Source organism: Phaenicophaeus curvirostris, chromosome 5, assembly GCF_032191515.1.
Source record: "Phaenicophaeus curvirostris isolate KB17595 chromosome 5, BPBGC_Pcur_1.0, whole genome shotgun sequence".
NCBI classification, from domain to species: Eukaryota; Metazoa; Chordata; class Aves; order Cuculiformes; family Cuculidae; genus Phaenicophaeus; species Phaenicophaeus curvirostris.
The window spans coordinates 50,224,807-50,240,490 of NC_091396.1; the positions used below are offsets into that span (position 1 = coordinate 50,224,807).

Here is a 15,684-nt window from a genome sequence, read left to right on the forward strand (position 1 = left end):
CATCAGATGAGTAACAGAACTGTGAGGTGACCCCAGCTCTTCCCAGCTATCTGTTTCTCTCACTCATAAGCACACATACATGCCAAATAAGAAGCGAAGCAACGTGTCAAAGGCCATCAGCTCTCCTGTCAGCCTGAGAATTCCTCATAGGATCTCTGAGGAGTAGACTCTCCATCCAGAAACTCATCTTAGAAGCACTTGGCACCCTGCTTTTCCCTAACATTTGATACCCTGCTTTTTCCACGATATTTGACACAAGCAAGATCAGCTATGATACAGCTAGCATAGGTTTGGGAGCTGACTATGAGGCTTCCCAAACACCAGGCGCAACAATCTTACATAAAGTGGAGTGTGAGAAGAAGATAGAGGAGTTCCATGAGCTCTCATCTCAGTTTTCCTTTCCCCCGAAAAAAAATCTCACACAATGAGTCCTCTCCTCCCACCTTGAGAGTCTTAAACCTTAAAAAGGGGTGTTCAGCTTAAATGTAAGTCCACACTTAGCTTTCCATAGCACATCTTTTCTCCATGGCTGTTCCACGATATCTGAACTTAGAGCGCAAGTTCAGTTCACTTCATAGTGCAAGGGTTCTTGGGTTCATCTCCACAACCAGCTCCTTGTTGACTGTCTCTTTGCCTGAAGAAGCAACTGATGGGTGGGAGCATGGCCCTGGTGTAAAGCACCCATGATGAAGTCTCTGGCTCACTCTTGTAACAATGCTGCAAGGCAGGTGAGCAATGGGACAAGCTAGCTCATGGCCAAAGGTAGCATCACACGTATCAAGACAATTCAGCCTGTGGTATTAGTGCAGTGTTTCCAGTTTCTTTCAGCAGAGAATGTAAATTAACCTCAGTTCTGCTTATTTGTCATTATTTACATACCAGCATTGTGCAGAGGGGTAAGGTTGACCTTTGGTCCTTAAAACAGGTTCAAATGGCATATTTTATTTCCAGCTTGATGACACAAATGCACTGAAAGTGTTAAACTCACCTTGGCAGCCCTCCTAACTCTCACCATGGCACCGAGGATAAATCTTGCTCTGACTGCAGGGAGTTCACACAGTCAGGAATGTTCCTTATCTTAGGTAGATTGTTGCTTTGCAATTCATTAAAGCTAATAACTGTTGTTTCCATTCCCATTACTCTTCTGATTGAGGTGGCAGTGAAAGAGCTCCTTCTGCCCTTTAAAACACAAAAAGAACTTGGGAAGAAGAAAATCCTTCATAAACAATCTATGTTAATATTTTTGGTGAGCAATTGCACTACCTCCTCTTCCCTAATTGCTGATCCTGACTACTAACACAGTGCAGTGTTTCTCCTCTCCTTATGAAGGAGAAAACTGATGTCCTCATTTGCACAGGGCACTGATTGCTCTAGGAACCCGTGTACTCTAGCAAGAAACACAATGCAACAACTGAAGGTGGACAGAATAATTTTCAGATGATGCTGAAAGAGCCATCTAATAGGACAGATGAAGGAAAAATCACCTACCAGTACCCTTGAAGGAACAGGTCTTTGGACCTAGAGTCCTGGGGGAATATTTCACCATAAGAAGTGGGATCAGCAGGCCAACTGTCTCAGAATGGCTAAGCCACTGTGTTGCATGTGATTTTCCTCCTTATACCTTCTAGAGAAAACACTTGGCAACTGATGGAATTTATGGAGATCTACAGTTCCTGGTCTCCAAGAAACAACTTGTTTTTTTGAAATAGAGAGCATTCATTTGCTAGTTCTGGAGGTTCAGAAACAGTCACTTCAGAACAAATTAATTTATTTCTATATCGCTGTGGTGCAGGAAGCACAGATAAGTAGACAAAGCCACTAAAATAATACCTCCCTCATTATCAAAATAAAACCAATCTTCTAACTTTCTAAGGTTTTTTGCAAAAGATTTTATCAATGAAAATATATTTTCAGCTTCAATTGGTCATGAATAGTGCAGTATGAAGGCAGAAGAAATCTGCTACACACATGCATACACAAGTATGCTGTTCCTTCAAATCAGTTATTATCACTATTAGCCAGACTTGGCAGGGGCTTCTTCATAGGTACTTAACACAAGTGAAAATTCTTCATTTGCCTCTAAGTATGATAATTCAGGGTCTGTTCATTGAAATATTTGATGTCCCTCTAAATTTATGTAGGGCAGATCATGTCATTTTAGAAATGGATAATAATAATAATAATAATAGTAATAGCAATAATAATAATAATCTGAACTAAGTAGTTTCAGTTAAAGAAACCTCCTCTGCAAGCCCTCCACTTATTTTCTAGTTGTTTCATTTATTACAGCAGACACCTGAAATCCATAGAATATCCAGGGCAGCAAATAACACTGGTTTGGTATGTTGGGGAAAGCAGATGTTTGGTTTAAACTTACGCGTCCACCTGAATGACTGCCATGCAGATTAGTTTGGGAGATGTGGTGAGCAATCAGAAATGGTACAGAATTTTTCTAAGCTTTACCCCTTCAATTTCCCACATATATGTTGTGCCCTTTTGCAAGCAGAGAGCCAGGAACATGCATGTGCCCTGAAGTCCTTGCTTCAGAAAGGCTCCCAAATAATACCATGGACTCAAATGTTAGAACATGTCTTCAAACCCACATAGCTCTGAATGGTCAAGAAGTTTTGTGTTAAAATAGTCCCAGGCTCATCCCTTTCCTACTTACACTTGTTCTTTGTTTGCAATAATGAGGCTAGCTTAAAACAATGGTAATAGCAAGAGAATTAACTTCTAAGTACCAGAACCACCACTTTTATAAGCATTTCGTTCCAGGGAGAGAGACAACTGCCATTACTCAAACACAAGTGCCAGCAACAGAAAGTTCAACTCACCTGAGAGCCAGGCTGAGCCAATGGGATACACAGTGACGTGAAATAACTTGCCTAGTTCAGAGCAAATGAGCATTCATCTTTCATCCAGTCCTCACTCAACTCCAACACTCATACAACCCTTTTCTACTGTCAGTACCTCTGTAAGTGACATTCCGTCGTACTCACAAACTGTGGTCATCCACACGTATCTTGCAGGCTGCAGGAAGCAAGCTGGCAAAGTTTCTCTGGTGCTGAGCAACTTCTGTCTTCATGCAGAGTCCAGCCTTCCAGAGGATGCTTATAAAAATAGTGGAGAGAGAATATACACATCTATGTTGTCATCAGCCTTTCGGGGAAAAGGAATGGGTGTTAATAAAAACCCAACCCATCAGATCCTAAATGAAGCAACTATCACATATAAAACTTCCAGCTAGGTACACGGCTTTGAAGAGTTCCACGTAAGCTTCATCTATCCACAGCCATTTCAGATTAAAACAATCCTAACAGCTGAATGAGAGCTTCTTCAGCACCCCTACTCAAGGCACTAGGCTAGAAGCCTCTTCCATCAGCTCCCCTAAGTTTCTCGTCTGTTGAGTCCTGGAGCTCTTGCCCATGAAAGCTGCTGGATGGACGTGCACCAAACCAAGGAAACAAGCTGCTTCTGTCAGCCAGCTGTGGTCACCCAAAGGTTCCAATATGGATTTTACAGTGGCTGGAAAAGAACAGCTACAGTTAGACTTATTCTTTATATTGTTTTCAGCCCCAAGGTGAAGTTTTCTGCTGAAACCTTTATTTCTCCTAAATCCAAATTGCTCTGAGTGGAACTGCTGGGTGGTTTTACCGTGTGCCTGGGATCCTGAGAAGTCGCACTTTCCTCTTCCGATTTTGAATCCATGTCACATGAGAGAGTTTTGCCCACACTAGCCATTGCACAGAACATTCCCAAGGACTTGGGACTTGATCAGACAAGTATAAGATAGCTGGTGTGTTACTGTCTTACCTTAAGTTGATTAATGCCATTGAATAGATCATACCTGGAAGATGAATTTTAATTAAACGCTTGGTGGTTCCTGATACACTTAAGTGGGCAGCTCATCAGGCATTTAGCAAAGACAATGGAAATGAGATTGTCTACTGTGAAAAACGGCAACATCCAGTGTGAAAATAAGCTATCATGATGTTACGAGGACTTGTGCTTCACCAGGTGTTACACAGCAAGTCTTCTGGACCACTTCCATTTTGGGTACATGTCACAAATGAAGAAAAACTTCAGTGTTGGTTATTGGTGGCAGCTTCAACGATACTAAGCATACATTTAATTGCTTCCTTTTCATGTGTTTTTGGAAACTGTTTTTCAACTTTCAAAGTCCTTTTTAATCCCTCTTCCACTTCAAGGTTACACAGAAATAGAATATACAGTACTAAAAATAGCTTTAGAAAATGCAAAACATTATAAACTATAATGATAGGATAGTGGTAGCAGAGTACAAGACCTTCCTGCCACACAGGTGACGGCTATTAGCATTTGACAGTAAAAGTTTTGTCTTCATACTGAGATGCAGGACAGTACTTGCAGCACTTCAGAAGAGGGATAACAGAAGGTCAAGTACCAACCTTGGACTCCACATTAAAACTAAGTTCACTGATTACTATTTTAATAATGGAACAATAAAAACTCATAGTTGCTTCAAATATTTATTTCCATGGCAAAAATAGACTATAATATATTCATTTCACATATATTACATTCAGTAATACAAGCTTTTCTGTCTATGAAACACCATTTGTACATTGTTTTACAAACCAATTTCAGTTTTACAAGACTTAAAGCTGTTTTGATTATACATTTTTCCAGTATTGGTGGCAAGACAGCAAAACCAGACATGTTAACCACTAGCTTAGTACTAGAAAGTAATACTTCATGTTTGCTACTGTTTAAACCAAGTCCCATTTCAATCCTTGCATACTGGCTCACGTGAAAAAGGAAGGAAATGGAGCCAGACCCTGCACTCCTCTGACATTAAGGACTCAGTCCTAAGAAAGTGCTGAAAGGACTTCCAACACCAATTTGCTTTAACTGAATGAAGAGATTTCAGCAGTGTGTAGGAGTGTACGTACTTACTGCTTTGCCAGGTCAAGCCTCTAAAATTTCCATAAAAAGGACAGATGTGTTGGGCATTTCAAAGCAATTTAAGAAGATGTCTTTGTGAAGAGCATATACACCTGTCACAATACAGGATTAGCAAGGAGAGAGAGTGGAGGATTTTACACGGTTTTTTCCTCCATCAAGTTTCCTACCATTCTACAATTTAATGGCATTTGCAAAGTCTTTAAAGTATTTTAAAAGTCTCCTAATCTTACCTAAATATTTCCAAATGGAAAAATAGCATTTAAATTCCCTTTATAAAGGCTAGGCACCTTCTGAAACTGTGCTCATAAAATTAATAATTTGGTAGTTTTGACTGCTGCATAGCTGAACCAAAATAACGTTGTGGTTTCTACAGACTTGCTCTCTAACTTGTCACAGGCTAGATCCGTTGTAAACTGTAATCTTTAGGTTCTTTGCATTTGATTTCTATTTTCATTCCCTAATTAGAGCTGAAGAATGGATTTCTAATGAACAAATACACTGGAGGTTATTCTTTGCTGCTGAACACAGCATCACATGGAAAACAGCAAAGAATAAAAGCAAAGGCCATTTAGCAACTGTTTTTTGAAATGCTCATTGAAGTTAACAAACCCTTCCCTATAGACCTTAAGGTAACATGTGTGATGCCAAGAGAATGCACCTAACTATTCCCCAACAGGATCTCACTATGAAACTTTATTCTGTTTTGTTTTTTTTTTAACAGATACGTTTGCAACAGCTATTAAAGGTTCAAGATATTTTCCCTTACCTTAGCCTGGTATTAGAGATTCACTGGAGTTTTAATATCGCTGTGTTGCAAGTGCTGCATCACCACATAATTTCACCACATAAGTACATCTCAAATTCCACATTTCAAGGACCCGATTCTCAGACCAGCCTTAACCTGGTGCAATTCTCACCTACGGAAAATACCTGGCTGCATCCATAAAGTATTTAGACTTTCAAATCATCTTACCTGCATCCATTAGAAACCACTGCAAAATTGCACATCTGCCTCTTCCCTCTACATGTGTAAACCCAGAGACCACGGTTAGAAAAATCTGACCTTTAATAAGTAAACAGAAACTGAGCTGACAGATTGTGTTAAATACGTTTGATAAGGAAGCTATGTGAAGATAACAGAGCCTCTGGAAAAATCCTCGGAGTTTCAAAAATCACATTTCTAAAAGCCAGTAAAAATAACACCTATGACTACACATTCACTCACCCTATCATGCCATGAAAAAACATACCATATGAATCAAACCCTTCTAGCAGCTTTACTGTGGTTACAAATTTTCCAAATCCTCCTCCAAATCCTTTCAGCCATTCCTCAAAACCTCACTTTCCACTTCCAACATTTTGTCCTTTCACAAGGGAATTTCTTCCAAGTTATCTCAGCTACTTTTTCCTTTGAATGCTGTGACTTCACACATGCACATTCTTGCTGCATTCTTTCAGTTAATTCTTGTAATCTGTACTTAAATTTAAAGCAGACATGAGAGTATTCCTGCTTTAAGGGCTCAAGCTTTCATTAGCAAGAAGCCCATTTCAATTCTCATAATATCAGGAAGAACTTGAGGAATTTTGCATCTTGCAGGGCTCTACAGTATTGAAAAAAAATCCCAAACCCTAAATCTAAAGCACAGAGTTCTTAGCAACTGAAGTGTTGTTTCTTTTAAATTAATAATTTGAACTACCTATTGAAATGTAACAACGACTTCACCATTTTAAGTCCAGGGTTTTAGTAATGCTGGTAGTAAAACTGAGATCTAATTACACAGTTTGTATGCTAAACGACCCTGCAGTTCCCAAGTTTGGTCCAGAGGCCATTGAAATCCATGAGCCACTCAACTTTAACAGCTGCTTCAACAAGAAAAATGTAGCAGCCGCTACATAGATACACAGGATTACTAGAGGAGATAAAAATACATTTTTCAAAATACCAAATGTGTTTTTTTCTATTTTATTAAACATTTATTTTACTTTTATTTGTTACTAATTTACTTTTTTCTAAATGTTAACGATAACTTAGAGCAGCTTTTCATCCACAGAACTTACAGGAACTCTGCCTTGCTCACCTGCTTTGAATTAAATGTTTTTCTAGATATTGCACCCAGCACTTGTAGTTTTTATCAGTCACTTGTGCAAAAGGTATCACAATGACAGCAAGACGAAGGCATAGAACTTTTCCTCTTCCTCATAGGGATCAGCAGGGAAAGGAGGGCACAGCTGTGCAGGCTGCAGAAAAGCTACACAGACCTCCCCTCTGTACTATGGAGCTTCTCCCTCGTGGAACAGGGCGAGGAGTGATTTGCAGCCAACAGTTAAGCTTGCTAAGTCCGTGACATCTTTACAATGAATGGGCCTCTGACTTATGTTCTTAGAGAAGAGCTGCTAGTCCAAGACTACAGAGATTCACTGGCCAAAAAAATCTCTCGTCAGAGCAACCGAGAAAGAAATCAAATGTGTAGCAGCCCTTACTACACTTTGTGTGTACTTCTCCTGATTTTTCATAGAATTTGATCCTAAAAAGCATTTTACACTTAGCCCCAAAAAGACAGTCAAACCTGTGTCTGGACAGTATGTAGCACCTATTTTTATCCCTGAGAGTTCTGATATCTCTAGAGATCAGTGTCATTTTTGCCAGTTACAGCAAGAATGTCTTTATACAACTTTTCTTACTAAAAATTCAGCTCAAATCTTACATAATAATCTGGTTTCATCCTCATAAAAACAGAAACACATTTGGCAAAATGGACAGGGTTATAGTGGAATTCTAAGCTTTTGACAAACAAATCCATCTCTGACTCATGCTGTGACTGCATTTGGACAGTGGATGTTCTTATAATGTCCAACACTTCATGAAGCACCCAGCACAAATACATATCGAAAGTATCCCTTTTCAAAGATCAGAGCAAAGTGCTAAAAACTGATTTCTTTTTAAAAAATGAACTGAAAATCTACACAATGGTTTTAACAGTATTTTTGTTAAAGGAGCTTGTGAAGTTTATTTTCATTTGGTACCTTTAGAAAAGAAACTCCTGGTTTTCAACAGTCATTTGGAGCCACATGCTTATACACAGAAGTAATCCTGCTGTCTCCAGTAGGAACTTCCATAAAGTCAAATCTATCAAGGTCAAGCCTATTAATGCAAAAACGGACTGCTGACAGACAGATCTGAAAGCTGAAGTGGAGGAGGTAGCAGTGTCATGCCTAAAAAAATAAATAAAGCCTGTGACTACCAAACAAGTGAGAAACCTCCTCTTAAGGTGATAACAACTTCTTTCAGCTAAACAGAAAAGAAAGACAAGAGACACATTTCCTCACTCACCTCAAATAATCCCATAAACTCTGGTATTAACTGCTCCTTTCAATGCCTCACAGCTGACATTCTGCCCCAGTAACTACTGAACAGCTAAGAATTGTTACTTGAAGTTGTGGTTGTATACAATTTCATTAAAAGCTGCATACGTCAGGTTATGAAGATGACATTCCAGACTTTAGAAATGGTACAAGCTACAATTTAGAGCATTTCCCATTCAAAACTATTTCTGAAGATTGAAGTGAACTGTGGCAAAAAGTAGCAATGTTTTTAAAACACAGCATGATACAAATAACTAAGTATGGGGTTTTTTCTTTCAATACTTCTGTTAACACATATATGTCAAATTGGTTTGTCTGCAAGATTTATGTATGAAGAGTAAGTCTTCCGTAACTCACTTCCTCTGGATCACCAGTTTTACATTGCACTTTATGCTTCCTAGGCATTTTATAGTTACAAAATTATCTCCGTTTCCCCCATTTGAAATATTCAGTCTTACATTTACTCAGAATAGAATATTTCAGACTGTCTTAAAGCAGACCATATGCACCAGATTAATTTAGTGTACTTTAAAATAATACATTTTATATAGAATGACATATTAGCACATCATTTAGACTGTGTGTTTTTCTTTGTGGAAGTAGCTTATTACAGAGGAAATAGAGGTAAGCTGTTTATCATTCCTAATTAATGTTTTAGGAGACAATTATTGTTTTGAAGGGGTTTAATTAATCATAATAGTTTCCAAATCCTTGACTGAAAACATAATTCCACTAGTGATAAAAATGACTTTCAGTCTCATTTCATCTTGCTAAGCAGGCGTCAAGGGAAACAGGCACTTCAACATGCCTGCAGACTGGTCTGCCATAACGGGTTTTTTAGAATAAACCAGATATTTACAAACTAATAGCTCACTTTTGAATAGGGATTTTCAACTTAGCATCTCAAAACTCTTGAAAAGGCAGGTAAAACCACACTGTCCCCATCTGAAAACCACAGACAGAGGTTTTTTTTTAGGGATACTATCATTAGACTAGACCCGTGGGACAAAACAGAAACTACCAAAGGTACAACTTATCTTCAGGTCCATGACACAGCCAGTGACTCAGCCACCTACACAGCTACTAAAATACCTGTGTCTGCAGTGCTGTTTCTAAGAGCTCTCCAGATGTTCTCAAATGGCTTCTGCAGATATTCATCACTGCAATGCTGCACAGCATTAGGAAAATTTCTTCTAGTACTGACAAAATATTCTGGAGGAGTCTACAGAACCTCCAGTGCTTTAAAGGCTTTCTTCACTGGAAACACAAGCAATTTTAATGGTCATCTGTGCATTGTGTAAACCAACAATCATAGCTGCCACACATCCTCCATTATGTTTCATACTATCATTTCCACTTCAGCAGTATACACCTTCTTACTCCAATTTTGGTACTCTCACTTCATCAACTTAAAAGGCTCTTCCTAAAATAACAAGTTAGTAATGGTATTTTACCATATGAAACAATGCATGATTATACTTTCTATGCTTAACTACATAAATAACAGAGCAAAAAAAAAAAGTGCTTAAACATTTGCATCCTCTTTGATTTCAGCCAGTAAAATCAAACGGTCCTCTAAATAAATGAATAATACTGAATACGTACTTTCTCTCATCCATTTGTCTCCAATAACCTTGTAGATAATTAGAATATTTTCCCCGTGCTTGTTGCCCACAACTCAATAGGTAAACATGTCTCCGCTCAAATGGAATTTATCAACAGTTAACATCATCTTTCACCTGTCAGTTCTACCACACAGCACTACAACTAACTACCAATGGCTTCCCCTAGTATTTTATACAAGATTTTTGAAAAGTTAGTTCAAACATTGTCAGTTTTCTCTGAAAATATTATGCTGCTTAAAAAGTTTGGGATTGTGGTGCTGGTGTTTTTTTTTTAATTAAAAAATGGTGAATATAAAAATAACTGTCCTTAAAGCAACAGCTTAAAATATCTAAGAGCTGTTAATTTTGCTGAAAAAAAACCAGAGGAAACCAAAAGTTCATTTAAAAAATATAGATGTATTATTCTAAGTAGAAAACTGAAAGCAAATTGAAGCCGCGTAAGACCTTGACATTCCCAAGGAACAGGTTTCCCACCCCATGTGCATCTATAGATTTTAGCTGTCATGAAATTATGTTTTAAAACATAATTTTAGTAAAATTGTGCCGTGTACTTCCGTTCCATAAGATAATGTCTTTGCCCAGAGTAACACCACTCTAAAGAACGTATGAAAGTACTACAGACTGGTACAAGTAAAATCATTCCCTAATATGACTGTAGTTGAACATGCAAAGAATTTAGTCCAGCGAAGATCCTGCTTTGCTGGGGCTGTTACCATGATTCGCATGTCACATACCAGCCCTAAAAGGCAACTGTGTGATTCATCGTATTAAAAAAAACACCAGTGAGAGCAGGTCTGCCTGGACAATTGTAATTTTCTTTATGTAAACTCTTGCAGTGTCCCTTAGGAGGTGGCAGGGATTAAATAAGTCTAGAACTTTTGAGAAATTGAATGAGAACTCCATAGACAAAAGTGTACTGTGAAAGAGTCTGCACCATCATCATTCTCTGCTGCCTCAACATATCCAGCACTCGTGGGATGTCCAGCATCTGAAGGAAGAATAGAAACAATTACAAGTGACTGGTGAGCAATACAACTGGCTTGTACTTTCTCAGCAGGTAGTTCAGGGAACTATCAGTGATCTAAGGACAAAATCCACTGCTATAATTTCAGCTCTGACAATTCATTGCCCATGCCTGCAGTACGGACTGCACTACACCTCTGACTATGCCTACCTCAGTGTCCCCATCTGCAAAAAATATGTATAATACTAAATTTACCTATCTCATAGGGTATGGGTCTTCACAAATCTAGTGGCCGCAAGATCTGTCACAGTGTTAGGACAGGGTTACACAATGAAAAAATCACCTTGTCGAGTCTCAACTGGCATATTATATTATTAATAAACACTTTACAGCTGTTCATTTCTGGCTAAAGGCTGATAAGACCAAGTTATATTCTATTAAACTACATCTTTGTCCTCTGCTGAGGCTGACACTGCAGATACTACTACACTAAGAAACAAAATATTTAATAGCAAGGACAGAGACTAGCTAAAAGGCATGTTCTTTAGTATTATCCATTATAACTAAGGCATGAAGTAGTAAAGACAGAGTGAAATCCTGAAATACGCTTAGTAGCCTAGGGCACACCTTGTTCCACTCAGTGATTCAACATCTTACGTAGTCGAGAATCCAAATGAGCATTCCAGCACCCAATGTGTAAGTGGGCAACTCTAGAAGATTATTAACTTCTGTTGAATTGCCAAGAGCTTTTGCAACCATAGTTGCAAGTGCTCTTCCAAAGGCCACATCTTGGGAAAGCTCAAATAAGCAGCCATGAAAAGTTTATTAGGCAGGCTATTTATTCTTCCACTATCTAGCATTATTTAAAGCATGAGAAAGAAAAACAGATCACCTCATTGTGTTCCAAGCAAGCAATCATGATCTCTGACAGTATGACCACTCCTGTTCGTCCTACACCTGCACTGCAATGTACCAGCAGAGGAGGATTAGAGTTTTTAGGATCTGCAGTGCTGTTTGTATGGCGCCGCACTGACTGTATCTCTTCCAAGTATGCTATGAAGTTCAAAAAGATAAGAATAATAAATTTAGGAGATGAAGCCACGTGATATGATGTGATATGATATGATATGATATGATATGATATGATACGATATGATATAGAATCATAGAATAACCAGGTTGGAAGAGACCCACCGGATCGAGTCCAACCATTCCTATCAAACACTAAACGATGCCCCTCAGCACCTCGTCCACCCATCCCTTAAACACCTCCAGGGAAGGGGACTCAACCACCTCCCTGGGCAGCCTGTTCCAGTGCCCAATGATCCTTTCTGTGAAAAATTTTTTCCTAATGTCCAGCCTAAATCTCCCCTGGTGGGGCTTGAGGCCATTCCCTCTTGTCCTGTCCCCCATCACTTGGGAGAAGAGGCCAGCACCCTCCTCTCTACAACCTCCTTTCAGGTAATTGTAGAGAGCAATGAGGTCTCCCCTCAGACTCCTCTTCTCCAGGCTAAACAACCCCAGCTCTCTCAGCCGTTCCTCATAAGGCCTGTTCTGAAGCCACTTCATCGGCTTCGTTGCCCTTCTCTGGACTCGCTCCAGAGCCTCAACATCCTTGTTGTGGTGAGGGGCCCAGAGAACTGAACACACTATTCAAGGAGTGGTCTCACCAGTGCCGAGTACAGAGGGAGAATAACCTCCCTGGACCTGCTGGTCATGCCGTATCTGATACGATATGATATGATACGACATGATATTATGCTGTATGACCACCAGAAGTAATTCAACAAATGACACCCCACAGAAAAATGACATGCTGTATAAATCACATCATATCACAACCAAAGCAATACAGGTCTATAAGCACCATATAACTTCTGTGAGGCTTTCCTTGCCTTGTTCCCCACCAAAGGTGGCTCATTGCCATCTTGCTACTTCTGTAACATATTCAGATCTGTACTACTTGATGCAGTTATGTTTTAATCTATATGACCTTTTCATGAATTATGTATTTGGCTTTGAACATAAACACTCACTTCAAAAAACTGGCAGGTATATTGCTACCAAAAATATAACTCAGTATCTCCTGCTGGTCTGAAGAAACTTTTTTCAGCAGAATGCTTGGTATACTTATCAAGAGCTAATTCACATATAACCGCCATTTTAAGAGGCATTAGAAAAAAAACCAAAACCAAACCCAGAATCAATAGCCACAAAAGAAAGCTCTTAAATAAGACTTACAGAGAAATCCCTTTAAATCCTCTGGACAGCCATGTTCTGGCCAGTCAGTATACTGCAGATGCCAAACTGTTCTCTCCTGTCCTGTGAGAAGATGTTTAATCTTCAAACCCGTAGTTGCATAGCAGCCTGAGTCAGTACGGAATCTTGTGGTAATCTTAAATCTGCCATATGTTACGGTGTTGTGCCTTGAACCAAGACGTGGCCAGTATCTGAAGCTTTTTTCTCTCCCGCTTTCCTTAAAAGTAAAACACTTGCTTAACAAGAAACATAAGAACACTTACACAACTGATGCTCCTGGAACAACTGTATTTCCCCTCTATTAAGTACTATTACAGTGTTACCGTTTCTCACTGAGTAAACCAACTTTCCAGCAGGAAGAGTTGCAGATTTACATTTTTCTGCCAAGGAAAGCAAGACAAAATTTCAAAGGGGCAACTAGAAATTTATCGTTTCTTATTGCTCTTGTTGGAGCAAAGGTCCTCCTCCTCTACAAATCATGACAAAACCATTAAGGGATTTCTGGGAGATACTTGACTCAGTTTATACTCACTTCCTCTGCTGTCACCATGGCTATGATGGCAATCCCTTGTTCCCAGATCATCTGCCAGAAATCTTGACATGTATTATGCAAAGGGCCCTGCGTAGCAATGTAATCCCACTCTATGCCACCAACAGAGATCTGTAAAAAGAAAGACATTAGATTCATAATTATTGAAGACCCCCTTTCCATAATCCTTAAGCCAGCCAAACTGAAAAAAGACAGCAACACTGCAGAAATAGGAGCCCACTGTTAATTACAGCTGTCTCCCATATTTTAGCTGGATCTTGTCACATTAGATGCAGGAGAGGCACAATGTTTAAAATTATATAGGCACATAGCTAAATAAATGTACTTTATAACATCAGCATAATGTAAAATTAAGTAAATAAAATTGTATTCCTCTTCTGTGAATTTAACGTATTCTAGCCAATTCATATTTAGAGAAGCTTTCATACCCTGGCACTGTAAGTGCTATTATATGCACTAAAAAGTCAGAATTAGCTGATGTTTCCTCAAAAAATATTATCTTGTTTGTCAAGGGTCACAAGAATTACTGAACATTTGTAAATGAGTTGAAGTATAGAAGCTATGGTACCATATCAGTGTGCAAAACATAGGATTTTTAAAAGGCAGTACCATAACTATAACTGGTACTCAGAAGAGCTCAATTGTTTTCAGAGAAAGAATGAAGCCAACTTGCACTTTAAGTAGGTAAATGCATTGAAAATTTGTTAACCGCCTTAAAGGTTCTTGAAATTTTTTTATTTTTGAACAGTTTAAAGAGCTAAGCCAGGGAAAAGAGAGAAACTGAAGATTATGAAAGAGCAGATTTACCCCGGCTCATCTATTCCTCTAACCATCAAAAAAACCTTAAGCTAGGAGCTACCTAACTGCCTGTTGTGGATCTAGTCCAAGAGTACAGAAGAGGAAGAGATAATAAGGATTGTCACTGTCATTCAAAAATATCATAATCATTGCAAAGGATCCCAGTTTGTTGTAAAGGTATTTGTCTTCTTAACTCCAGGAAGAGCTGTCATGTCTTCTTTTAGCACCAATCCACAGAGAGAGAAAGGAAGCAGTAAAGCAATACAGAAATGAAATGCAGAAGATCGTTCCAATAATAAACCCTCCATTATTCTATGTAATGAGGAAAAACAGGTTCCTCCTTTACCCAAAGAAACATTTGCAGAAGGAGTCAAAGCAAGAGATGAAGGAATTCTCACTCTCTGACCAAACCAAAATTGATGGCCAAACCCATTCTCAGCCACCACATGAACTGGAAAACATTTCTCCAACAGTATTTCTCTCACCTTAATATGAGATGCATTGATGTAACCCGTGTTATTTTCTTTGGTTGGAACTAGCTCTACTCTGGTATCATCATAAGGAAGGACGTCCTGGAAACGGTTTCTTTCAGCATTTTCAGGAAGCCGAGCTATTGAACACTCGCCATCTACAAGTCTTTTTTTCTGGATGCGCTCATATTCAGTAAACACCATCCCCTGCTCTAACCGTTGTTCCAGAAATTTACACTGAAAGACAGAACACAGGTAACTATACAAAGTCACATTCTAAAGTGAGTTTATTTTTAACAGCGAATGCATGAAGGATAAAATGTATGTACTCTCCTCTTCTACACACTTTTTCAACGCTTTTCCAGCACTTAATATTTTCATAAACATATCAGAATAGTTAGAAGCAACCCTACACAGCAAGAATTTTGTTAAGAGAAAACTAAAAAGCCCGTTATACTTCATTAGGTCACAAAGACTGTGAATAACACCAGTGAAAGAAAAATTATTTCATACTTTCTTTAAGGACAACTCAGTTGTGTGAAGAAACATCTGGCCAAGCCAGGTAGCTATGCTATACTACAAACTGCCTCAAATACCTTTGAGCAAGACATACTCATTAAGCCTCCTGCTCAATATAGTGCATTAGATTTGAAAAGGTCTTCTTTAACCTTGTAAAAAAAACCCAAAATTAAGTCAACCTTGTCATTTTGA

At 38.8% G+C, this 15,684-nt stretch overlaps 1 protein-coding gene across 2 annotated transcripts in view; it reads right to left on the bottom strand.

The window, feature by feature from the left end:
• Positions 1 to 4,494: 4,494 nt before the first annotated feature.
• PTPN21 (protein tyrosine phosphatase non-receptor type 21) overlaps positions 4,495 to 15,684 on the bottom strand; it is a 46,971-nt gene continuing 35,781 nt past the window's right edge. For both annotated transcript variants that reach the window (XM_069858645.1, XM_069858644.1), the window contains 5 exons: positions 14,989 to 15,210; positions 13,688 to 13,816; positions 13,138 to 13,372; positions 11,789 to 11,949; positions 4,495 to 10,920 (listed from right to left, as the gene is read on the bottom strand). In XM_069858645.1, coding sequence (XP_069714746.1) covers positions 10,792 to 10,920; positions 11,789 to 11,949; positions 13,138 to 13,372; positions 13,688 to 13,816; positions 14,989 to 15,210 — 876 coding nt within the window. In that variant the 3' untranslated portion in view covers positions 4,495 to 10,791. The remainder of the gene's footprint in view (positions 10,921 to 11,788; positions 11,950 to 13,137; positions 13,373 to 13,687; positions 13,817 to 14,988; positions 15,211 to 15,684) is intronic.